Source organism: Mesoplodon mirus (genome assembly GCF_964341445.2).
Source record: "Mesoplodon mirus genome assembly, chromosome: 2".
Taxonomy (NCBI): domain Eukaryota; kingdom Metazoa; phylum Chordata; class Mammalia; order Artiodactyla; family Ziphiidae; genus Mesoplodon; species Mesoplodon mirus.
In genome coordinates this window covers 28,819,412-28,839,782 of record NC_138977.1, presented here as the reverse complement: position 1 = coordinate 28,839,782, position 20,371 = coordinate 28,819,412, and the positions used below count along the sequence as shown (strand labels likewise).

At 38.6% G+C, this 20,371-nt stretch overlaps 1 protein-coding gene across 4 annotated transcripts in view; it reads right to left on the bottom strand.

The window, feature by feature from the left end:
- The window catches only part of MARCHF1 (membrane associated ring-CH-type finger 1), a gene marked incomplete at its 5' end in the record, with an annotated part of 448,487 nt that overhangs the window by 304,343 nt on the left and 123,773 nt on the right, over positions 1-20,371 (bottom strand). The window contains one exon of one of the 4 annotated variants that reach the window (XM_082639864.1): positions 7,140-7,280. The exons of 2 other annotated variants lie outside the window; for them this stretch is intronic. In XM_082639864.1, the coding sequence (XP_082495990.1) occupies positions 7,140-7,280 (141 nt within the window). Of the gene's footprint in view, positions 1-7,139; positions 7,281-20,371 lie in introns of those variants that run through there. One more of the 4 variants, XM_082639862.1, reaches the window with a different exon arrangement.

The window sequence follows — 20,371 nt, the reverse complement described above, 5'->3', positions numbered from 1 at the left end:
TCAACCTACTAGACTTGGATAATATGGCTATTTCCAGTAGCAAATGATATCAACATTACAAATTTTGGCATAGACTGAGGAAAAAGATGTTATATCCATCTGTCTAGAGCAAAAGCTCTACCTGACTTTCTTTTATGTTTTCATCTAATTTTGCTCTTTTGTGATATTATCTTTGAAATGGTAGGATCACTTGTAATTAATTAAAGTTACATAAATTCTAGGCATGCATTCATTTTCTGTTTGATATCCAGTCATTGTTCACTAAATCATAAAGAATGGGATCCCAGATGAAGAAGTCTCAAGTTCAGGGGCTGATTTCATCTATATTATGCAAATGTGCAAGTGGGCTGGTTTAATATAAACCAAAGAAAATACTAGTAAAGTCTATGAGCAACAAGAACAACAAAAAAGCTGATGATGGCATGGCTTTTCAATTAAAACATACAAAAAGAAGTAAAAATAAAAGTGCATCATTTTAATTTGATTTTTCATAAGCTCAATAACTATGGAACTTTAACCTTCAACACAACTGTTCTATTTTGAAAATAAGGTTATGATGTAATTAAACATGAATCTTTTTAGCTGCTTGTTTCATTAATAAATACTTATCAGGCTGTGTAAGGAGGTACTTAGTCGTCCAGTAGCTGAAAATTTGATTTCTAAAATGTGTATTATTAAGTTATATTATTCCTAGAAAGAGTTTACAGCAAGTTGGAAAAATCTTGGGATTTAAAATTAGACAAAAATCAGAATCACAAATTCTGATTTGCCACCGGGGTGAATTACTTCACTTTTTCTGAGTTACACTATTTTCACTTATATTATGCCAAAAACACTATCAACTTCTCATAATGGGTGTGGTATATAAATAACCTGGAAATTAGAAGTTCTGAGTCCTTATGATTTGGAGTGAATTACTTAAACTCTTAACAGCATCTCCGTTTCATTATGTATTTGAATAATTAAATTGTATTGTGTACATTTCAGCAGTGTTCCCCAACCTTTTTGGAACCTGGGATCGGTTTCAAGGAAGGCAATTTTTCCACAGACCAGGGGGTGGGATGGTTTTGGGGTGATTCAAGGGCATTGATTGATTATGGTCTCTGTGCAGTCAAACCTCTCTGCTAATGACAATCTGTATCTGCAGTCGCTCCCCAGTGCTTGCATCACTGCCTCAGCTCCATCTCAGATCATCAGGCATAAGATTCTCATAAGGAGGGCGCGAGCTCGAGCCCTCTCATGCACACTTCATAGCAGGGTTCGCGCTCCTATGAGAATCTAATGCTGCCGCTGATCTGACAAGTGGCAGAGCTCAAGTGGTAATGCAAGCGATGGGGAGCGGCTGTAAATACAGATGAAGCTTCGCTTGCTTGCCCTCCGCCCACCTCCTGCTATGCGGTCTGGTTCCTAACAGGCCATCGACCGGTGCCGGTCCGTGGCCCGGAGGTTGGGGACTCCTGCATTTCAGAATGGTTGTGAGCTATGATGACACAATGGATATAAAGACTGCTTGAAAATTATAAAGCTTTATAAATATATGTCTTATTACAAATAATTATATACATATATGTGTATATATATATATATAAAACATACTTCTCCTTGAAAGCTTTCTTATCTAGTATCTTCAGTCTTTTCTAGAGCAGCAAGTACCTCATCCCAGACCATGTACACAGAAGCCTGGAAAACGTGCCCTGAGCTGATGCATACATGATTGAAAGTGGCAAATCACCTCACCTAACACATAGAGTGACACTTTGTTCTTCTTTTCTACCTAACCATAGTCTATTTGTAGCCTTAAAGAACCATCACTGATTAGAGGAAAGTAATTTTTTCTGGAGTCACTGATGACTACCTAAAATGGCATTTTTCGATCTCCCTATTTTGACTTCCATAGATTTTTTTTAAACTCCATTCCTCATAAAATCTTTCACCTTCTTATTTCTATTTCTTATGATATCCTTTGCTCTCATTTTGAATTGAATGTTAAACTCTGATTTGATTCAAGAAATTGCTTAAGGTTATAGTCAGTATAACGTATTTTTTTGTTTTGTTTTTAACATGTAAACTTGCGTTACAATAAATTTGAAAGGTTTCTTCCCTGCCTGTCATACAAAGGGCTCCCTCACCCCATAGGTTACAACTATGAAGATGGTTGCTTAATAAGTATCTCTCAAACCCTTCAATGTTCTTAATCAACTTAAGGGATTTTAGGCTAAGTAAGCACTTTCTGAATTTAAAAAGCAGATAGTTTGAACTGCATTATAGATTTTAAAAAAAGTGCTATTTTTTTTTCAATTAGGTCAGTTATTGAGGATGCAACGGTGATACTGGCCATATTTATATGTCAATCAATGCAGAGCAGAGAGTAATCTAACAGACACATGTAATCAAGAGATTATAAAGAAAAGGCCCTATTTGTTTTTATGTCACACACTGTAATGTATTATTATCTCCTTTACAATCTTTGTGTTTAACCAAATGTGTACAATTCAAATAATGACTTTTCCCCCCAACCTGAAAGACTGGAGAGCAGCCCTCTGGTTTTAGACTGCTTGGACTGTTGGAATCTCAGCTTCACCATTACCTAAGTCATTACCTAAGTCACTTTCAGCAGGTTTTACATTTCTCTATAGCTCAGTTTCTTAATCCACAAAATAGGGATAATGATCATGCCTACCTCAGTGGATCCTTGTAGTATTACAAACGGGAATGTGTGTGAAATGCTTAGAAAAGTTCCTGGCAAATATGCATCATCCATATCCTCCTCATCCTCCTTTATCTCCTCCCCCCGCTTATCATCATTAGATGGGGTATGATTTGTACAGAAAAGCCTCAAATGCTCTGGATGACAGCAGAGGGTTATAGTTAAATCCTGGGGATATAAAATGGAAAGGCAGGACAAGACTGCTACCACTCAAAGAATGAACGCATTTGTGGTAGAGGCTGGCCACATGCTCTCAATTTCCCTATTCTGGTCATATAGGAAGACCTTATTTCCCATTATTCTGACAGATACACTGGGATGTGTCATTGGTTCCAGCCAATGGCATCAGGGTAGTGATGCTTAGCACTTCCAAACCTAAACTGATATCTACATAGTCACCCATTCATACTCCACCCCTTAACTGATAAATTCAATACTAGGAGGCCTGTGTTTAAGACAGCAGCCCTGGGAGATGGGAGGAGCAGAGATCTCTGCATTCACTGTCTGAGGATCAAATGTCCTGTATCAGACTGAGCTATGAGTGAAAACAAACCTTTATTATGTTAAGCCTATGACATTCCTGAGTTCGTTAAAGCTTCTATTCTTAATTTTCCATACTGATTACTAAGCTAATATCACTCAGCCCTAAATCCGCTCTCCTGTATTCTACACCGAGATGCTGGAGCTGGGAGCCTTCAAACCAGATGTCTCCTTTGACATTTACTTCTTGGTCAGGTTCTGCCAATGCTGGTGCTAAAAGAAACCATCAGACAAGAGGAGAGAGAGGACTCTGTTTCTGTTAGCGTTATCCCACAAGACTTAAGTTGGCAGTGGAAGGTGGGTCCAGTTCCTAAGCTTTTTTCACACTCCCTGAACTACCTTTATTGCACCAGCCCCTTCCCCCCACTTGAATATATAAGGATTGAGAAGTGCATCCCCTTCAGGGGTCTGGGTCCTAGATCTTCAGGGTCCTTCCTCTGAGCTCCAAGGTTCCTGCATCAGCTGAGAAGCATCCTTCCTCAGAGCTAGGGTGCAGTTCTGAGAGGTCCCTCCGTCAACCTTTTAGGTTTGAGTAGCTCTAGTCTCCTCCCTGTGTGACTCCTCTGGATGGGTGGTTGCTACTTCTTGCAGTTACCAAACTTGTGTACCTTTCTGACATTTTCAATTTTCCAATAGCAGATTAAATAATTTTTCACATTCTATATTCTGTTAAAATTGACTGTTTCTGTTTTCTTGACTGTACCCCAACTTTTATAAATACCCGAATACAGAAATCAGTTAGCCAAAGTCTGTGCTACCATAAGAAAAGTCTAAAATATGTGGCATTTGTTTAATGTTTAAGCAATGGGGAGGGAGGCAACTGATTACAAAGGTAGAAAGCTATTTATCTGCATGATGTTTGGGCAAAACTACTGGCAAAATCTCTATTTGAATTAACTCAAAAGGCAGACCCTGGGCCTGCTGGGCTGGCAACACTCAAAATAGATTGAAAAACAGAACTTAATAATGTATGTTAACTATTATCAGCTACATTCAGCGAGGTGTTACAGGAGAAATGTGAGCTCAGGAACTAAGTGGTTTGTGTGAAAGCAGATCTGACCAGGAATAGAGAGAATCCGAAAGTTTCAAGGTTTGTTGGACCCAATGCCTGACTTCTTGTAAACCCCAACTGGCAGACGTGCCATTGAAGTGAGTGTTCAGTAACAAAGGTCCAATGAAAAGTTACATTTGAATAAAGTGACTCAAGGCTAATATGATTTTTAGAGCTGATACCGAGTGGACCCTCTCAGTTGAACAAAGCATCTCTGGACAAAGAGGTTAAGGATGTGGTCCTCCTGCCTGTTTTTCAAGATTCGATCATCTTGAGATAGAGACATGGAGAACTGGAAATCAAGGGCAACCAAGACAGAACTTTGCTAGGCACATGGGCTATCAGAAAGCAAAGAGATCAGAACCCTAGCAGATTGCAGAGGATCGTCGTACTGAAATACCATGATTCCAGCAGTATGAGCCTTGAAATTCTTAAGACAACTCTTGGTTCAATAATTTTCCCCAAACAGGAAAATAAAATATTTTAAGGCTATACAAGTTTCATTAGGCACTTTAAATGTGGACAAGGAGAATAATAGAAAAGGAAGAACTTCCCAGAGGGCGTATCCAGAGGCTAGAGAAAAGCATGGACAAGGGAGATCTCCCAGGGAGCAGGGTCAAAGCCAATTCAAGGATCCTCCCTGACCTAGAGGTCAGGGAGACTTGACAATGTCTGTCCAGCAGGAATACACCACTGACTTCCATGTACACTTAATTCTTTCTCTTTCCAAATGTGGGTGTTTATTGTGGTTTCCCTTTTCCTACTCCTCTCCTTCATATTGGGTATATATGTATGCTGGGAGCTGGTTGCAAAATATAAATCATTTATTTATAGGTGATTCACCATCACCATCATTAGATGAGGACAATGAATAACCAGACTCCATGAATCTGAACTGAATCCAGTGACTGAAAGAATTTGTAGTTATCTCTCTTGGAAAATAATAATCCTTCTTAATGAAAGAGTGGAAACATGACATGAATGTTTGGCGACCAGAAGAGTGGACTTTGGCAGAGATGTCCTTATCTGCTTTTCCTGCCCACATGGCTTCCTGATATTCACCAGCCTCCCCTGCAGTTCAGATGGGGCTATGAGACTCGGTTTTGGCAAATGGAAGGATGTCTACACATTTCAGGTTGCTCCATAATAGCTCATGCACAATGGACAGCATAGCCTTTTCCTTTCCTCAGTGACCTAAGAGGCCATGTACTTAAGAAGGCAGCATAAAAAGACGGATGGAGTCTTTGAATAATCAGTGAACCTTTGACAGTGAACCTCCAAGGAGAGCTGCCCTAGACGCATGAGCTATGACATAAGAAATATTTTATTTTTCTGAGATTTGGGGGTTAGGTTACAGTGACTGAAGACTATTGCCCTCATACAGCATGCCTTACCTTCAGAAGCCAGGCTTCTAGTAATCCTAGAAGTGACATTTACTAGCTAAGTGACCCTGGGAAAGTCACTTAATTTCTCTGGGCCGCTACACATTTGTAAAATGAAGCTAATATTAGGTTACCCAAAATTATAAGAGAAAGGCCAAATGTTTGCTCAAGATTTTTTTAATGGTTTTCATCTATGGTTCTATGAAATAGGAATTAAGCACTAAAGCCACTCTAATGAGATCACCGAAGTAATATTTTTATTTAAAAAATTTTAGTTATTGCATGGTACCTACAAAATCCGGCTTTATGTATAAATATTGTGCAACATGTGTATTTAAATGGTGTTAACTCATGCCAAGCAGTATTACTGAAAACAGTAATTTACAAAAGAGCATATGAGTGAGATGAAACACTGCAGATAATAATTTCAAAGAATCTATTCCCTAGAACTTTGTCCAATCACATTGCATACTTTCTTCATACCCTCAGCCCTCTCCCTACAGTCTAAGATGATGGAATTAAACAGAATTCCCATTTCTATGTTTTGTCAATTGAAAGCCTATTCCTTTCGATGGTTTCTCTTGAAATTCACTCAATAATGTTTGCTCAGGACCATTGTTTTTATGTAAAATGATAGAAATTATCAAATAACTCAAAAGTAAAAAAAATAAACCTAAAACCTTTGCTTATAGTTAATTATATGTTCATCAACAAATAAATCAGGCTAATGAAAGTATGTGTTCTTATAAAATGGTAAAATAGCAATTAAAATACAACTAACATGTGAATTTAAAACTTAGAGACTGAATGGAATTTTCCTTCCTTAAATCAAAATGAAGTATGTTGCAGCAAAATCTACACAAAGTACATATAAAACTCCTTTTGCTAATGAGTTCTCTTTTCCTAATCACTGGGAAATAAAAACTAGCTAAAGATGAACATGTAAACTTAAAGCAGAAAACAAAACAAGAAAGAGTATATTATTGATTTGGTCTTCAAATCATTTTAGCAATTCACGATTTTATATCAAAATTATAATTTTTTGAATCCTATATATTCTAAAATATGCCTTTAAAAAGGATTCAATATAGGAAAATACAGAAGGTAGGATTCTGATTTTTCATTATTTTTGGATAACGGTAATTGTTTTCCTCCACTGACTCCATTACCAAAGTGTAGAATGCAAGGTATAAACTTTAAATGTCTCTGTAAGGTCCCTGACATAATGGACGGGCGATGTCCAAAGAAACAGAAAGAAAAAAATTGTTAATCTGAATTAAACTCTAGATTCTATGAAATTAAGATGATTTTATTACTACCCGTTAATTAATCGACGTCTATATGAGCAATATAATACATTGCAAAGCAGAGAACTATTGAGGAAGCCCTCCCCGGCCCCCTCCCCATTCCCTCCGCATCCGTTCACACAAGCCATTGGAGCTACCACGGCTGCACTCACCAGTGTGGAGGTTTGCGAGGCGTCAGCCCATTCCTCTGAGCCCTCGGGGGTCCGCGTGTTGTTAGGGATCCTGCGAGGGTTACACGCTATCGCTTCACACCAGCCCAGCATTTTCTCCTTCCTCTTATCCCTTTTCAATTTCTGAAATTCTGAAAATAATTTACATTCCCTGAAACAGGTCACTTGTTTTAGATGTCTGTTTTTGGAAAATGTACATCATTGAAATGAAATAAGCAATTTAATGTAATACCAGTGGAGGCACTTTATTTTAGCCAGGTGTTATAGGGAGGAAAAGAAGAATACCCTGATCATTAATAACCTCAGAACCACAGGCAATGAAAACAGTACACGTCTACTCAAAGAGCTTAACGTTTTACACCTCAATTTGTGACACTTTTGGATGGTGGGAATTCCTTGCATCAGGTTCTAAGTTATTTTCAAAGATCAGTTTCTAACAAGAAGTTCTTACCTTGAGAGCTAAGAACAGACTCAGCTCCTGATATATCTACATATTTCAATATCTTAAATTTGGCATAGCTTTTCAGCTGAATGTCCTACAGATGCAGAATGAATTGAACACAGGCCAGTGATGAACATTACTCATTCTGGCAGTGGCATGATTATCTCTCTCATAAAATTCTGCCAACTAAAGAAGGAGAAATTTTAGTGCAAGCATCAAGCATGGTAAAATTAGTATATGACACCCATCATCAATCTATTAAAATAATAATTTTAAAAATCTCCTTACTATATCATGAATAAAAATATTCCACAACTCTTTCTAGCTTTCCAGAACTTCCCATTTAAGGAATTTTTTTGTTTGTCTCTGAAAAAGTTATATCAACAATAACTTTTAATGTAATGAAGAAAACATTGTTTCCTTGTAAAGTTTTACAGCCTAGTTTTTCCACTTCACCACCCTCAGTAATTAGAAATAGTTCATTGCAGATCTTTAGTTAAATGCATTACACTGTCAATTAACTATAAAAAATAATGTGGAGTAATTATTTTTCACAGCATCCAAAGCAATTAGCAATCTGGTGGTTTATAACATTTCAGAGGTTCAAAATAGAACATTTCATAGGACTAAAAAAAAGTAACATTAAGAAAGGTTGCATTAACGGATTGATGAGTTATTACTCTAAATGACAAAATACTCAAGTGAAATGGATCTGAACAATGTAAATAGGAAATTATTTTTTTTAAACTTTCATAAAAATTAAGTCTAAGATACTCAATGGAATGCCCTTTTAAATAAGACTGGCAATCTTATATAAGTGAATCATTCATCTGAGGTGCAGGAAAATGGGGAGAGGAGCTTCAAAACAATTGTGTGAATGAGCAACAAATTATTAATGCTTGCCCTTTCAAACACATTGCTTGAGATTTTATTTGAAAACTCTGATCTATGTAATGCAAAATCTGCATATCCAACTAATTTGCATTCCACAGAAAGTAAATATTTCCACATGCCTGGTACACAGTATCTTAGTTAGTCATCAGTTTTTAACTACATTTCTTGAAGTATACTAACAGTAAATGAAAATGAGTATCTTTATTCAAAAGCAGGGAGTGAAATGATACATAATGACCAAAACAGTTTAATCAAGTACAAACAAATGTTCTACTTGTAAGTCATTTGGCAATTAAAAAAAAATTTAACTCCATAATTAAATATATCACTTTAGTGCTTATAATAAAATGTTGAATTCATGCATGAATAAAAAGCATAATAAAGTGGCCCACAAAAATTAGATCATCAGTACCCATTCTGGGATATGTTTTTAAAAGTAGTCGACTTCTTATTTCCTATTCAGTTTCTGAGATTAAATAAAGCAGTGTAATTTCATTGGTAGCCTTCTCTTGTGACGGTGGTGGTCACAGCTATATTCCTCCTTATTCAGTCAATATTAATCCTTAAGTATTTCTTGAGCCTCTACTATACTGTAGGTACTGAAGTAGGCATGGAAAAGCCATACGAGGAAAATTACTTTCTTTCTTTTTTTTTTTTTTTTTTTTGTGGTACGCGGGCCTCTCACTGTTGTGGCCTCTTCCGTTGCGGAGCACAGGCTCTGGTCGTGCAGGCTCAGCGGCCATGGCTCACGGGCCCAGCCGCTCCACAGCATGTGGGATCTTCCCGGACCGGGGCATGAACCCGCGTCCCCTGCATCAGCAGGCGGACTCTCAACCACTGCGCCACCAGGGAAGCCCCAAAATTTTTATTTTATTTATTTATTTTTGGCTGCGTTGGGTCTTCATTGCTGCGGGGGGCTTCTCGTTGTGGAGCACGGGCTCTAGGCACGCCACTTCAGTAGTTGTGGTACATGGGCTCAGTAGTTGTGGCTCTGGGGCTCTAGAGCTCAGGCTCAGTAGTTGTGGCACGCGAGCTTAGTTGCTCTGCAGCATGTGGGATCTTCCCAGACCAGGGATCGAACCCGTATCCCCTGCACTGGCAGGCGGATTCTTAACCACTGCACCACCAGGGAAGTCCTCTACTTTCATTTTTTATTTGAGTCAGATTCAATGCAATATTCTCAAGAATTTTAAAATCCAAGCATAACTAGGATCTTCCTGACTCCCTAATTTTTGAATTTGTGAACTTATATGCTCAACTTCAAGGCAACTGCCTGCCCCTTTTGATCTCAGACGTTCCCCCTGAAGTCTGCTTGTGCAAACCATCTTTCTGAACTGTTTTGTTGAACAAGTCATCATGACAGGGCTATTAAACTTTGGACTACACCTGCTGATGTAGTATAATAAAACGTCAGCTGCATTTTAGTTTTTTTTGTTTTTTTGTTTGCATGTAACAGACATTATCTTAATTCTAGGATGATTAAGTAGGTTAAATAATTCAACCAGTTAAAATACACACTCTTTTTCCCTAAATAATGTGTTAATAATCATCACTAAATATTTACCATGGACACTGTCCTGTCTGTTGTGGGAAAACAGAAAAGAAACAGGATACATGGCTATGGCCTAGAAGACCGGAAAGCTTCTCTTTGAACTTGGACAGATTCATAGGAAAATTCACATAGAAAGTGAAATGTGTGAAATGACCAGAGCAATCTAACTAGATGCATCACTTCACCTTTTGTCATATGAATGAAGAATGTGTGAGATTATAATAAAGGCCTCTGATGTTTACATGACTACATCTGGACATTCACATCACCTTATAAGACAAAAGCTTTGTCTAATGACGTGCTCAGTATATACATCCACCCACTTTACTAGCTACTTTTGAGTCGAAGAATCATATCTGAAAGAAACCAATGTTTCAGTGGCCTCCAAGGAAGCAGCACAGGTGTAGGTGAGTTGAAAGAGAGGGAGACAGGGAAGAAAGGAGAGCTCCACTGCCTCATCCTGTAAATTCCTGTGGGTAAGAGACTGTGATCATTGCTAAAGATAAAATCTTCTTCTCTATTATCACAAAACACTCAGACTTTAGGTTACGCTTCACAATGATCTTTTTGGCAACATGGATGACAAAGAAGAAATTCCAGAAATAGTTTAGGTTATAGATTTGAGGTAACTGAGGGGTTAATAATGGTGATTGCTGAGCCTCTGAAGACGGGTATTCTTCCTACACAGGTCTGGAGTGCTCATGATATTCTGAGGTGTAAGAATATACTGTCAGTCAGAAGGGTGGGCAAATTATGAGCATTTGTAATTAACCCTAATGCAGTTTAAACTGTAAGTATCACTAATAATATATCAGAATGGAAAAGTGGTCATTAAGTATTCATGTCAATTACCATCTAACCATTGAACCAAGCTAATATGAGATGCAGCAGTGAGCGGCTTATATAATGATCACAGGACACTGAGATTTAACTAAGCTTAATTTTTAATATGCTACCCCTAGGAGATATTTAATTTAATAAATAGAAACACAGTGCATTCTCTGTGAACTAAATTCACAACAAATTAAAATTAGGAAGAAAAAAATGCAGGGCACTTGGGTGTATGTCATAGAGAATAATTACTTTTAATTCAGAAACATTTAGCAAACCCTTCCTTTGTGCCAGACGGTGTGCTTGGAACTACTGGTAAAAGCATTAAAGCGATCTGGAGTTCCAGGTAGAGGGGAAACCAACAAGTCAATCCACTTCTGATAGCAGTGGAATAAGTACTATGAAGACCTTGAGAACAGATGTTTGACTTAGTATCAGCTGAAGGAGACCCTTGATTTTGGACAACTCTCCAAAGGAAATACAATTCCACACAACTTACATGAAAATTAAAATTCTTACTACTCCAAAGGCTGCCACAACTAGCTTTGCTACACAACACTAGGGGGCCTCCTTCCCATTGGAATCCATGTAAATGGCACTGCGCTCCAAGGGGTATGCTCCGCATAACCGCCATGTGAGTGGTGCTCCTGCAGCTAGGCTGCCTGGCGGAAAGGAAGCCCAGCCGATTTCTCTAGGTGAGCTTTTTAAAATTACCTTACTGTACCCCAAAACTAATGTAATTCAGCTAGTGGGAAGCAGCCGCATGGCACAGGGTGATCAGCTCAGTGCTTTGGATGGGATAAGGAGGGTGGGAGGGAGATGGGGATATATGTATATGTATAGCTGGTTCACTTTGTTACACAGCAGCAACTAACACACCCTTGTAAAGCAATTATACTCCAATAAAGACATTAAGAAAAAAAAGAACATTTTTTTCTCACAGAAAAAAAAACACATTTGCCTGCCTCTACTTTGCCTGTCTACCTTCTCAACTCTCTCCTTCCTAAAACACCGCCCACTCCCTGCCACATCCAGTAGAGTATAGTTAAGGGCCTAGTCAAGTCCTTCCCTCTTCACCACATACATGTAACTGAGAAAGTCTCCCCCACCTCCTCATGTACACAACCATCCTCAAATTGGTAACTTGAGGATAGTCCTTGTCTAAGAATTTGAAAGGATTTTTCAAATGAAAATTTTAGAGATTTGACTATATATTTCCTTAGCTAAGTGTCCTTAAGAAATGTCTCAAAAACTGAACACTTTTCTCACCCCACCAGAATAAACTTGAAGATCAATCTCCATTATGAAAGAAACAACTTGCAAATAAGAGAAGGAAGGGACAGTTAAGAACATGCTTCCTTTCCTCAGTAGGCTGCAATATCTCTGAGAATTAATGTTTGTTTTTTGAAAAGGTGCATGCGTGTGTGTGTGTGTGTGTGTGTGTGCTCCAAGAGTACTCCCTAGACCCTCAGAAGACTATAACATACATGCCTAAAAGTCACACCAACTGCTACACTGGATGCCTGCGTGGATGTTTTGAAGTGCTCACACACCACTGTGAATTGTCCTTGAAGACATAGAGTTCTAACAACCATCAAGAACTGCCTGCTGGGAAGTCGTCAGACCAGATAGTCTTTACACTAGGTAACTATTTATTAAATTTACTGCTATGAAATGGAAGTATGTCCTGAGGGCCTTCTGATTTCTATGAGAAGGGTGTGAGGTTTCTCAAATGGACAGAGAGGTTCATAGCTGCCTTCTAAGATGTGGAACACTAACTGATATAGAGCCCAATAAATAATTGTTGATAATAAAATGAATGAGAAAATAAAGAAGAGCTCTCCCCTTTTCAGTAAAGTTAAGAAATGGGAACAACCATAACGTGACTCATAAAGAAGGTTTAAATTCTTTTTTTTTTTTTTTTTTTTTTTTTTTTGCTGTACGCGGGCCTCTCACTGCTGTGGCCTCTCCCGTTGCAGAGCACAGGCTCCGGACACACAGGCTCCGCGGCCATGGCTCGCGGGCCCAGCCGCTCCGCGGCATGTGGGATCCTCCGGGATCGGGGCACGAACCCGTGTCCCCTGCATCGGCAGGCGGACTCTCAACCACTGCGCCACCAGGGAAGCCCAAGAAGGTTTAAATTCTTAAATGCTTTTTTGCTTGGACTATAGGAAAGATATATTTCGTACACAGTTTTCTTTTTAAAAACTCTCCCTCTACCTTTCAATCCCTTTCAGAAGCACCCATCTTTCTGTGAAGTCTTATAAGTTACTCTAGCCTTGTGAGGAAGCCTGGGGGTGAATGAAGAAATGGCACAGGAAAGGCAGGGGGCTCCTATTCCCCCTCTGTTGGGAAGAGAGAAGGGTTTTGAAGAGACAGTCTTGGTAGCAGTATGAGCCGTAACACTGAGGTCGTTAGGAAAGGAGGAAGGGGCAGCTTCCAGGTCAGCAACATTGGGAAAACGATAATAGCAGGGACTACTCCAGTCTTAATACAGACGCAGATGAAGGGAAGGCCACACACATATTTCCACACCAAAGGTGGAGGAGCTGTGCTTCAGTGATGGCTAAGAAGCCTCTTCATGAGAGGGTGGTAGTCACTCAACCCTTAGCACATAGGTTGGGCCAATCTTCGAGACATCAAAAGTGAAGTGTGAGGGACTTCTAGTTTAAACACTGACATGTAAAGAGTGTGGAAATCATCACTCTCATCCTGACAAAAAGATAAACCTGAACACACTGAAAATTAATGATATTTCTTGGAACCATCAAAGAATGAAGTTGTAATAAAAAACTACGACCCCCAAATATGGAGAGACAGATGCCTACAGAGATGCATGGCCAATTTCAGAATACGTGCAGAGAAGCTGCTAGAACCATAAACTGGTGTTAGCACAAGGTAATTGTGATGTATTATTGGAGGCACAATATGGCCTAGCTTGAGAAGAAGAACTTCCTGGAGGCTGCATTCTTAGTGGAGGCCCCAGAGTTTCCTGGGTCTCACCACCAGGAAGCTTACCTAGATCTCATGATGAACAGCTGAGAAAGGTGCCACTGTGGCACTACTAGGGAGAAGGGAAGAGTAACCATCATGAAATGCCCTAGAACACTCCTATACAAAGACCTATTCAGGGCTTCCCTGGTGGCACAGTGGTTGAGAGTCCGCCTGCCGATGCAGGGGACACGGGTTCGTGCCCCGGTGCGGAAAGATCCCACATGCCGCGGAGCGGCTGGGCCCCTGAGCCACGGCCGCTGGGCCTGCGCGTCCGGAGCCTGTGCTCCGCAACAGGTGAGGCCACAACAGTGAGAGGCCTGCGTACCGCAAAAAAACAAACAAACAAACAAAAAACAAAGACCTATTCTTCAGGGAAAATATCTTAGCAGAGTCATATTAACCTACCTGAGTGAAGGGCACTGTTCCCACTCCAGGTATTTCTAGGCTTCCTGCCTCACCTAAGGTGGGGAGGGAAGCTAAGAAACACCTGTGAAGGCCACAGCCCAGGAACACAGGCCCACTAAAAGACTTGGAGATTTAATCATACAATTGTAGAATACTTTCCTTCTACTCTATTTTCCCACCATACCAAAAGGGCTTCAGGATAATAATAGCAGAGTATAACTGAAAGCACTGCAAGATACCAACTCTCTTGGAGGAGGAGGACTTAGGGAAGGCTCAAAGTCAACAGAACAGACAAACACAAGGATGCTAGAAGGATTTGAAGCATCTGGTAGTGACAGCAAACATTAAATACAGCCCTATTTCTAGCCAGAAAAATAGAAACTCAAAGTGTGTTTACTTCAGTTTCTATTACTTAATACAACATATGTGACTTTCAACAAAAAAAAACTAGAAAACATACTAAAAAGCAAGAAAAAAGTCTGAAAAGACATAAAAAAGCATCAGAACCAGATTCAGATATGAAAGATACTGGAATTATCAGATAGGGAAATTTAAATATCTATAATTAATGTATTAAGGGTTGTAATGGAAAAAGTAGACAAGAGACAAGAACAGATGGGTGGGGTAAGCATAAAGATGGAAACTCCAAGAAAGAAAAAAAGGGAGATGATAGAAATCAAAACACTGTAATAGAAATGAAGAATGTGTCTGACAGGCTCATCAATAGACTGGAAATGGCCCAGAGAAGTATCAATGAACTTGACGATAGAACAGTAGAAACTTCCCAAGAGAAGTGCAAAGAGCATGAAGAATGGGAAAAAAAAAAAAAAAAAAAAAGACCAGAACATCCAAGAACTGTGGGATTATTTCAAAAGATGTAACATATGCATAAATGGAATACCAGAAGAAGAAATAAAGATAACAAAGAAACAGAAGAAATATTTGCAGGATACAAGGTTGATATACAAAAGTCAACTGCTTTCCTATATACCTGAAGGCCTATATACTGTCAGTGAACAACTGGAATTTGTGAAAATCAATACCATTTTCAGAAGCACCAAAAGAAATATTTAGGTATAAATCTAACATAATACTTAAAGAATCTTTGTGGAAAACTACAATATCTTGATTGTAAAAATCAGAGAACATCTAAATAAATGCCAATAAATTCTGTGTTCATGGATGGGAAGACTCAATATTGTTAAGATGTCAATTCTTCCTAACTTGAGCTATAGGCACAATCCCAATCAAAATTCCAATAAGCTGTTTTGTAGATATTGACAAACTTATTCTGAAGATTATATGGAGAGGCAAAACACCTAAAATAGCCAAGGCAATAGCGAAGAAGAACAAAGCTGAAGGATTCACACTACCCAACTTCAAAACTTACCATAAAGTTACAGTAATCAGGTCAGAGTGATATTGGCAAAAGAATGAACATATAAAACAATGGAACAGAATAGAGAGTCCAAAAACAAACTCAAACAAACTCATAATTATTATTAATTCATCTATGAAAAAGAGCAAAGGCAACGCCATGGAGAAAAAATAGTTTTTTCAATGAATGGTTCTGGAAGAACTGGACATCCTCATGAAAAAAATCAAATCTAGGCACAGACCCTTACACATTTCACAAAAAAATAATTCAAAATGGATCACAGACCTAATTTAAATAAAAACTTCTAGAAGAAAAAAAAGGTGAAAATGTGAGTGACTTTGGCTTCAGCAATGAAGTGTTAGATAAAACACTAAAATCATGATCCATGAAAGAAAAACTGATGTTAGAATTTATTAAAATTATAAACTTCTATTCTCTGAAAGACTTAAGAGAATGAAAACTCAAGTCATAAACTTGGAGAAAATATTTGAAAACTGCTTATCAGATAAAGGACTTGTATCCAAAATATACAAAGAGCTCTTAAAAATTAATAATAAGAAAACAAACAACCCAGTAAAAAATGGCCAAATTATCTGGACACCTCACCAAGAGGATATACAGATGGCAGATAAGCATATGAAACATGCTCACCATCATATGCATTAGAGAATTGCAAATTAAAACAATGAGATACCACTACATATCTATTAGGATGGCTTTGAACCCAACTGATAACACCAAATGCTGGCCAAAGATGCAAAGCAAAAGCAACTCTCATTCATTGTTGGTGGGAATGCAAAATGATGCAGCCACTTTGGTACTTTCTTACAAAACTAAATATTACCATACAATCAAACAATTGCACTTGTAGCTATTTATCCAACTGATTTGAGAATTTATGTTTCCACAAAAACCTATACACAAGTTTTTCTAGTAGCTTCATTCATAATTGCTAAAAGCTGGAAGCAACTAATACATCCTTCAGTCAGTGAATAGATAAACAAATTGTGGTACATTCATATAATGGTACATTATTCAGAAATAAAAAGAAATGAGCTATTAAGCCATAAAAGATTCATAAATGAATCTTAAAAGCATATTGCCATGTTAAAAGAAGCCAGTCTGAAAAGGGCTCCTTTATGTGTGATTCCAGTTATATGACATTCTGGAAAAGACAAAACTATAGGAACAGTAAAATAATCAGTGATAGGGCAGTGAAACTATTCTGTATGACACGGTAATAGATTGTGGGATTGTGACAGTCTATAGAATTTCACAGCACAAAGTGTAAACCTGAAAATGGATGCAAATTAAAACATGTCATTTAAAAGGTTGGGAGATCCCAAGATGGAATGTGAAAAATACAGTCTAAATACGTGACAAATGTACGAAAGGACCTCACCGAAAAGCATGAGGGAAAATGTGCTGACCTGAGTACTTTAGAAATAGTGGAATCTCTTAGATTAAAGCAAAAAATATTGTACATCAGCACTGTGCTCTAGTTCATATAATATTTCCCCATGGAAGTACAGGTTGACAATTCTGACACAGCTTGACAGGTATGCTGGGATTGAACAGCTAAGTAAGTGGTTGGCAAGTAAGGAGGGCGAGGTTTCTCAGTGTTGGAGTGGGAGGTTACAGATAAACAGGGGGAGAGCCCGTGCCCGGCAACAAGAGAAGCCACTGCAATGAGAAGACGGCACACCGCAGTGAAGAGGAGCCCCTGATCGACGCAACTCGAGAAAACTCATGTGCAGCAATGAAGCAACCAAAAATAAATAAATAAATATTTAAAAATGAAGAGAAAAGGCCATACGGTTCTAATATTTCATTGTTTAAACTTGCCATCTTCATTTCTTTAAGTTCTTAAATAGCCAGTAATAATCATGGTAAGTATAAGATTTGTAAGCAAAAATTTTTAATATTAAACATATGGAAGCCTCTTTGTGGATTCCCTTTCATATATGAGGTTAATTGAACATACAGTGTCCATAATACAGTAGAATTTATTTATTTTTAACATTAAAATTATTGCATATGACCTAATCAGAATTACATTTCAGTGTCAAAAATACGATGAGTATGCTATTGTATACTCAGTCTTATTTTTTTTTTAACTTATTTATTCATTTTTTTATTTATTTATTTTTGGCTGTGTTGGGTCTTCGTTGCTGTGCGCGGGCTTTCTCTAGTTGCGGCGAGCAGGGGCTGCTCTTCGTTGCAGTGCACGGGCTTCCCATTGCGGTGGCTTCTCTTGTTGCGGAGCACGGGCTCTAGGCACGCGGGCTTCAGTAGTTGTGGCTCACGGGCTCTAGAGCACAGGCTCAGTAGTTGTGGCGCACGGGCTTAGTTGCTCCGCGGCATGTGGGATCTTCCCGGACCGGGGCTCGAACCCGTGTCCCCTGCATTGGCAGGCGGATTCTCAACCACTGCGCCACCAGGGAAGCCCACTCAGTCTTATTTTTATCTTGGACACTCGACCTGACTAATAATTCACATATCGACTACCAAGTTTTTTTTTATAGTACACTTATTTGCCACAAACTAATCTTTGCCATTCCCAGAAATGACTTGTCCTTAAATATTCAGTAATATCTGGGCTTTAAATATCACAGTTTAATTGATTATAAACCAATATCCAAAATTCAAAGTGTGAAAAGGTATATTAACTTTTAATAAATCACTTTTGATTTTTTTTTCTGAGAAGCTGATCCTTGTAAGCCTCCTTTTAGCCTCCTTTTCTGTATTCATCTCCCTGCAATGTCTCTTCTCAGCTCTCCTAGTTTTGTCATCAGTCTACACTAGACTACGTCAGCAGTAACCCTGTGATATCTTGCCTGGTTCCTTACCTGCTTCCCTATCTATGAGAACTTGGTGGTTTATTTACTCCACCATCAGAGAGTCTTTTGCATTTCATGATTATTTGTTCATTGTCTGCCTCCCTACCTATGTTGAGGGTAGTCTGAGAAAGGGGTGAGGGTGTCTTCAAATAAGTCTCTTATATCGTTAGGACCAAAACCAAATCATAGCACAAAGCAGATACTCAGTAATGTTAGATGAATATTGAAATAGGAAGAAGAAATGCAGGTTGTCAAAATAAAGAAAATATTTTCCATATGTTAATGAAAAGCAAAAACATTACTCAATGCTGAGCCATCTTTTAATACTGTCCACATACATTATGTATAAGAATGCCATAGAGACTTCCCAGCTGGCACAGTGGTTAAGAATCCGCCTGCCAATGCAGGGGACGCTGGTTTGAGCCCTGGTCCGGGAAGATTCACATGCCACGGAGCAACTAAGCCTGTGCACCACAACTACTGAACCTGTGCTCTAGAGCCCGCAAGCCACAACTACTGAAGCCCGCGCACCTAGAGCCCGTGCTCCACAACAAGAGAAGCCACCGCAATGAGAAGCCCACACACTGCAAGGAAGAGTAGCCCCCGCTCGCCGCAACTAGAGGAAGCTGGCGCACAGCAATGAAGACCCAATGCAGCCAAAAGTTAAAAAAAAAAAAAAAAGAATGCCATAAAAATGTAATTTAGAATTAAAGTCATAAAGAGAGGTCATTTTGTAAGGATATGACAAAAACTACAAATGACTTTTATGACAAATAGGAAGTTGACACCAAACCAGAGAATATAAGATAGAGAAAACTATTCAACAGTTCATTCTCTAAGGGAAAAATTAAAACTTCATTTGAATGCATCAAAAAATTATGTCTATTATAGGGTTTCCCTGGTGGCACAGTGGTTGAGAGTCCGACTGCTGATGCAGGGGACACGGGTTCGTGCCCCGGTCCGGGAGGATCCCGCATGCCGCGCAGCGGCTGGGTCCGTGAGCCGCGGCCGCTGGGCCTGTGCGTCCGGAGCCTGTGCTCCACAACGGGAGAGGCCACAACAGTGAGAGGCCCGCGTACCGCAAAAAAAAAAAATTATGTCTATTATATACAGAATGGATAAACAACAAGGTCTTACTGTATAGCACAAGGAACTATATTCAATATCCTGTGATAAAGCATAATAGAAAAGAATATGAAGAAGAAGGTATGTATATGTATAGCTGAATCACTTTGCTGTACAGCAGAAATTAACACAACACTGTAAATAAAGTATACTTGAATAAAATACATTTAAAAAGATATGAGCTTCTGCAGAGTTCTAATGCCACTAATTTCACCACAAAAGAGAAAAGAACATGCATGTATATACATAAGCAAATGTGTAATTTGGAACTGATTCCATGAGAGCTAAATTTGGGTATGTGAATAGTAAGCTTTAAAACAGAATCTGTGAAGATCCATCTGAAGATGAATTTGACATTTAAAATGTATCCTCCTCCATTGTGGAAAAAAAATGTTCAACTGATGATAAAAGAAGAAGGAAACTTTGTTTTTGACACAATAAAATAAAAAGGGACTTTGGTGGACTTCATAACCCTCCATAGATTGCTTGTTTGGTGACAAGCAAGGAGTATTGACCCTAAGAGCCTTTTTCTTTTTTCCAGAATAGGAAATAGAAAGTTCTAATATGACACTATGTTCTGCTGCCAGATTCCTGACTACACATTTTTCTGTAACATTTAATAGATCCTCTACAACATGCTAAATAGTTTCTTAAAATTTAATTCACAGTGCACAAAATGTCTGAAGTTTTAAACAATAGCTTAAAAGGAACAAGGTCACTGTAGCCAAAGAAAAAAGGATATCTACAGAAAAA